The following is a 6808-nucleotide window of genomic DNA, read 5'->3' as shown; positions in this document are numbered from 1 at the left end:
TATAAAATAAGTACCATAGAATTTATATATAGATGTCAAGCGTTAAATTGTTAATACGAATATTATATTATGATAAGCAATAAGTAGAAGGTAAATATTTTATATATTATACATACCTATATTCATTAGTGATTCAGCGGTATAATATTATACATACTTATTTTAATTTTTTTATTTTTTCTATTGATCCTAAATATAACTTTAATTAACAATTACTATAAATGGCTATATATACTTATAATTATATTTTTGAACTATTATTTATTTAGTGCTTTGTTGTTCAAATAATAATGTATAGGAGTAAAACTCTTATTTTCATTAAAATTTAATAATTATAACCTATATACACCATACACTGTACACTATACAGATAACAAAATAAATTACAATAAATAATTTTGATTATATATAAAAAATTACTGAAGGGATTGTTTACCAATTTTGCTTAAAACATTTTACAATACCTAAGAAAAATATATTAGTTTGTTATAAATTTATAATTATTAGAAAATAAATGAAAACATTAACCTATTTTTGTGAGTATTAATACATAATATATTACATAATACAAATATAAATAAATAATTTTTTTCGCATTTTACAAGTTATCTTTTGATCGTCAATTATTCAAAATTAAATACCAGTTAGGTATAATAGGTACATTACATAATAATTCGTTTCATAAAATTCTCGATATTGTTATAAAATATATTATACTCAGTCACTTTAACCAGTAATCAATTTATCAATAAATAAGTTTTAATTTTCAAGCATTTTAATATGTGTTATACAAACGCAAAAGGTATACTTATCCTAAAATATAAGGAGCGCAATTGGTATATAAACGAAATATAAACGAATATTTTATGTTAGGCGCAATAATTGGTCCATGCCCGTAGCAGGATACCGGATAACTACTATACATACTATGCTTTGTGTTGTTTAAAACGTATATAATAATTAATAGGTACAATTAATAATTATAGACCTATATAACTAGGTATTTTTTTATATTGTGTGAAATATAAAAAAATTAAAATATGTAGGTATAAAATATATTAAAAATTTTTTTTTACTTATTTTATTTACAACAAGCATTTTTAAGCAATTCGTAAATAGAATGATTTTTTGAATACTTTGATATATGAAAATTGAATTTTGGACGAGTAATTGATAAATAATAATAAGCATTTTTACTCGTGTATAATTCAGTATAGAATCTATACTATAGATGTCAGATAAGTGGAGTAGTGAACCTGCAATATTTCGTAGGTTACTCCTGTACTGCTCGTCTGTTCCACAATTTGTAATATGATAAATTTTTATGATTTATAACTATAAAATAATTTATCAAGTTAGGTAAATATAATATATCTAAATATTTTGATCATTAAATTTATGTATAATATGCATTTATTGACTATTCAGATCAACAAGCTCATATAGGCTGCAAGACAATGTCTTCGATTAGTTCAATTACATTTTAGACTGAAATTCATGTATCCATTAATTTGTTAAACTTAACAAGTTTGTCTGATATTTCTGATGTATTAACATCTAAAACAAATTCAGCTAATCTAAAGGGATTGACCGAAGTATTGTCATCAGGAGGTTTGAAAATTGTTTCAATAAATTATATAGGTACCTACTTTAGAAATATTGCTTACTAATTCTTCTGTATAGATTAAATATTATTGTATATTATGCTTTCATTTTATTCTTTATACTTAGCGTCTTAGCAATTTTAAAAAGTCTTTTTTTATATGTAGAAGGAAAGTTATGATTGATAATTACCAGATTATCAATTATTATTATGAGTATTGAGATATATTAAAAGAAGTAAAAAAAGGAGAAACTACTAATTTTGTAATTAAAATAATTATGAATAATGAACAGTTGAATGTTGATTGGAAAAATTGTCTCACAAGTCACAGAAGTCATTAATATAAATAAAATATCAGTGATTTATGGTGATGAAGCATCTAGAAAACGCATTCTCAAGGTTAATATAACATATTGACATTCAATTTATAAAAACAAATACATAATAGTCATAATACATATTTATTATTTATCATATTTCTTGAGATTAAACCAATGAATAATTTGCTATGATGAAATGTGAGTTGTAAAGATAGTTATAGTTAAATGTATTACCTATATATTATTAGTTTTTGTAATCTGATTTTTTTTCAGGTGACAGAAAGTAGACTGTTTTGCAGTAATTTCACAGTAGTCTGGACAGTCTAGTCTAATGAAAGTTGTAGTGTTTGATGCGGTCATGTGGACGTGTGGTCTCTCTCTACTTAGCCTACACCAAGTGTGGCTGTAGCACCTGTGGCGTGCGCCGTGTAAAATATATTACAAATCATTACTAGATATTTAAATCTTTTTTTATTTCTTTTTCTTATTTGCATAATTCGAATGTGGTCATCTCCACAATAGCTACAGATTAAATAAAATATCAAAGAATTAAATATGATTAAATTGCTAAGAGGACGTCGTACATGCGGGTTATTATATCATTTATATCCACACTTTGCTTTCTAATAAAATTAGCTCAAATATTCAAATAATATAAAATAATGTATATAATGTATATTTAAATTTTAAAATAATTATCAAGCATCTTGACAAAACAAATAAAATTCTATCAATAAAAAAATTATAATAAAATACAAAAGGATCTAGGAGCTAATCCGGTTTCTATATAATTCTATATTTCCCCCAATGCATCCCCAAATTGGCTTTTAATTATTGTTGATGTATATATTATTATATATTAATGACAAATTACAATATATATAATATTAACAAAGCTCTCCAAGCTCAGCTCATGGATCGACCGCTGTACACATACACGCACCAATGATAAAGGTAAAATGTAATAATATATAATAATAATTGTATATGTATATCTTCTCTTCGAAAAAAATTATCAAAAATAATTTTATTTAAAAATATGTAAATAGTTTTTAGATTATCTATTGGCTATTGCCTATTTGTGTATATTTACAATTATTATTTATAATTATTTTGTACTTTTATATAAATAATAAATATACAGACTGTATATAGTTATAAAATATGTGTGTTATTAACACAGTTTTATGTTGTTCTTTTTAAATTATAATTTATTGTGTGATTTTAATTTATTGTTAAATTTAATCTCTTTTCATATCATATATATTATAATATATAATAATATGATTACATGTCTACATTTAAAGAATTAAGAAAATAATTGAAATAGGTAAATAATTAGGAGTTATGAATGAAAATATTCATAAATTCATAATTATACGTCTCCACGTCTACACGTCCATCGTATGTAAAAATGAAATGTTTGCTCTTTTGGCTTGTGTGATGTGGTAAGCAAATTCGGGACCGCTCGTTTTTTTTTATCATTGCGAGAATGGCGAATTATGTACAATCATCACATTCTGTGCAATCTTGCTCCAGTATATTATATCATCTATCTCAGTGGTATAGATAATAAATAATCATTTCTTAATATTTTTTATCAGAGGAATGATAATTGATAATATAGAATTATAAAATATATTTTGTCATGTAAAATAATATGATTGAACTGATCGAAATTGAATGTATATAAAATCAAGTTTACTCTGGAGGTTTACAAAAATGTCTTCTATTCCGTTTATTGGTACGTTATTAATATTATAGTAACCATACGCTAAATAAATAAAAAAACATATTATAGTAGGTACCTTTGTTATTAATGAAAAAGGTACATTTTATGTATTTAGTTTTTCCTTATTGGTTACTTATGATTTTATTTTAGATATTGGAGCAAATTTGACAGATCCCATGTTTAAAGGAATCTACAATGGTAATAAAAAGCATAAAGACGATTTAGAAGATGTTTTGGCACGTGCTTGGAAAAATGATCTTAAAAAGATTATTATAACTAGTGGCAGCTTAGATGATTCCATTGAATCTTTAAAGATAGCTTCATTGAGTGGTATATTATTTATTTAAAATATCATGTATAATTTATATTTTAATCTTATAAGTATTATAGAAAATCTTTACTGTACTGTTGGTTGTCATCCAACACGTTGTGATGAGTTTACTAAAGCCAAAAACCCTGAATCGTATTTAAATAGTTTATCAGACTTGATAAAAAATAATCGTTCAAAAGTAGTAGCAATAGGAGAATGTGGACTTGATAATCAACGATTACATTTTTGCTCCAGAGAAGTCCAAGAAAAGTTTGTAGTTTTATACTGTTATTGCTAAACATTGTAATATATTATAAATTATATTGTATATTTATTTTAGATATTTTGAAATGCAGTTAAAATTAAGTGAAGACTTTAATCTACCATTATTTCTACATTGTCGTGATGCAGCTCCTACATTTTTAGATATACTGAAGAGAAATCCCAATTTTATAAAATCAGGAGGTGTTGTGCATTCTTTTGATGGAAGTTTAAAAGAGGCCGAAGATATAATTAACTTAGGACTTTATATTGGTATTAATGGATGGTAAGCAAAATATTTATAAACATAACTAATGTTTTTAGTTTGTTTTAAGTATCATAAAATATTTTGTTAATTTTTCTATTTATTATAAACCAATCTTTTAGAGAATATTACCCATAAATTGGATTAGAGAGTAGCAAATATTCCCCCTTCCCCCACCAAAAAACAAATTAAGTTTAAAAAACAAAAAAACTAAATGATAATTTTTAATTTATTAATTATTAATGTCATTAGAACATTAGGTAATTACCAAAGCTATATTAACATTAATTATATCATTACAATACTACAATTTTAGTATCTATGACTAATGCAGAGTTAATAATAATACATAGTTCATACAGTAATAAAAAAAAAATTGTCCTTTCTTTACTACTCAGAAAATCCAATTTTACCCCTTGAAGGGTAATTACCTTCAGGTTAGGAACCGCTGTTATAACATGTATATATTAATTCATCATATACTTATACAAAATATATTTAAATCTCTCGTTTTCTTCACCAAATTATGTTTTATTGAATAAACAAATTAGAAAAAAGAGAATTATGTTATATAAGATCACAGAAGATCTATAAAATTTAAGTTCATAAAAAAAAATATTCTAAAAAAAATGTTTAAATCATAATAGGTAGGTATTATTGTATTACATACATAATATTAATTAAACAATAAGCAAGAAGTAACTTATTATTGAGTATATAGATTATATGTTATCATTATGAATATTTGTTTTATTGCTTACCTAAATTAAATTATAATGATATTTTTACTTTCATTAAATTATAATTAATTTTATAAAATGAGATTTATTTTTTCATCTGTGAAATATTTGTTTACTTTTTTTGAGTATCTCACGGGTATTCTGAACTGAAAATATATTTTGATTAAAATGTACTATTTTTTTAGTTCATTAAGGACAGAAGATAATTTAAAAACAGTATCAGAATTGCCTACAAATCGTTTGATGCTGGAAACAGATTGCCCATGGTGTGAAGTAAAACAAACACATCCTTCTTATTCTTATGTACAAACCAAATTTAATTCAGTGAAAAAAGAAAAATTTATTGATGGTTCTATGGTAAAAGGAAGAAATGAACCATCAACTATTAGGTAAGTTCATAAAAATAATAAGTTATTCAAATATACATAATACATGTACAATGTACATATTTCTATATATTACAATATTTTGTATGGTATTTATTATATTCTACATTTCTACGCTATGAATTTGTAAAGTGTTACCTATTAAATATTTTTATGATGTTATATCACATGTTTAAAAACCCATAATGCAAAGTTTCCGTTTAATTGAATTTTAATCTTATGTTTTTTTTCAGACAAGTCTTTGAAGTATTAGCTTCATTGAAAAATGAGGATCCTGTATGTTTAGGCAATCAAATATATCAAAATACTATGGATCTATTTTTTAAACATAAATAGTTTTTTAATTATATGATATTTAGAGGCTTTAGTGTTATTTTATGAATAATGAATATGTTTCTGAGAAAATATAAATTTGTTTATTTTTATATCTGCATTATTTATTCATATAAATTATTATAGATCAAAATGATCAAATTTTTAATTTATTGTCATCATACAAATAACTTTAGGTACACACTATTTCATCAAAACTAGATGAATGCTAATGGGAACTTAAGTAACTGTGAGATCAAAATTAGCATTCCAAAAATTCAAACCTCCTTCATATTTTTAAATATTATAATCCATTTTGTGAGTGGTAGTTGTGTCCAAAGTACATTTAATATTCTTGAAGCTAAATTTTTTTAATTTTAATTTTAAAAATTGTATTATTATTTTACTTTCCAGTAATTAAGATTTTGATATAGAATATTAAATAAAATTAAACTAGAATGATTGATTAAAAATACATATACATTTATATATATTATATGTATTTAATCAATGTTAGGATGTTTAATTATAATCACCAAAATGCAGGTTCTAGGTTCCAGGTTTAAGTGAAATAAAAAACAATAAATATAAATTGTATGTGCTTAATGTTATGATGTTAAATACTTAATATACATGTGTATATTTTATTACATCCCACTTGACCTACCTAGCCACACTGTAACAGCTATAACAAGGTACAGGTGTAACCAATTTGCTAATGTAGGTATTGTTTATACTAATAACTATTCTATAATCAATGGTCGAGGGTTTGAGTAATTAATACTACATACAAATAACAGATATATACATACTACATAAGTAAATTTATGTATTTTTTTTTATTGATAAAGAACTAAGTACATATATTTTTTTAAATTT

The 6808-nt window shown here is 23.4% G+C and overlaps 1 protein-coding gene across 1 annotated transcript; it reads left to right on the top strand.

Annotated features, from left to right (window-relative positions):
* Positions 1–3512: 3512 nt before the first annotated feature.
* Positions 3513–6042, top strand: LOC132919589 (deoxyribonuclease TATDN1). Its single transcript, XM_060981303.1, has 6 exons — positions 3513–3667; positions 3806–3985; positions 4046–4235; positions 4306–4512; positions 5417–5620; positions 5851–6042. The coding sequence occupies exons 1-6, from the start codon at positions 3607–3609 to the stop codon at positions 5951–5953; spliced, it is 945 nt and encodes a 314-aa protein (XP_060837286.1). The 5' UTR covers positions 3513–3606; the 3' UTR covers positions 5954–6042.
* Positions 6043–6808: the final 766 nt, after the last annotated feature.

The sequence above is a fragment of the Rhopalosiphum padi genome, chromosome 2, assembly GCF_020882245.1.
Source record: "Rhopalosiphum padi isolate XX-2018 chromosome 2, ASM2088224v1, whole genome shotgun sequence".
In the NCBI taxonomy this organism is placed as follows: Eukaryota; Metazoa; Arthropoda; class Insecta; order Hemiptera; family Aphididae; genus Rhopalosiphum; species Rhopalosiphum padi.
Note: the sequence above shows the minus strand (reverse complement) of the source record. Positions and strands in the feature narration are given on the sequence as shown.

What these genes read in the sequence shown, in the direction of transcription:
- LOC132919589 (XM_060981303.1), top strand. Translation starts at nt 3,607, where the DNA reads ATGTATATAAAATCAAGTTTACTCTGGAGGTTTACAAAAATGTCTTCT. An exon ending in GTCTTCTATTCCGTTTATTG is followed by an intron (nt 3,668 to 3,805) that starts GTACGTTATTAA and finishes ATTTTATTTTAG; the next exon opens with ATATTGGAGCAAATTTGACA. An exon ending in AAAGATAGCTTCATTGAGTG is followed by an intron (nt 3,986 to 4,045) that starts GTATATTATTTA and finishes TAAGTATTATAG; the next exon opens with AAAATCTTTACTGTACTGTT.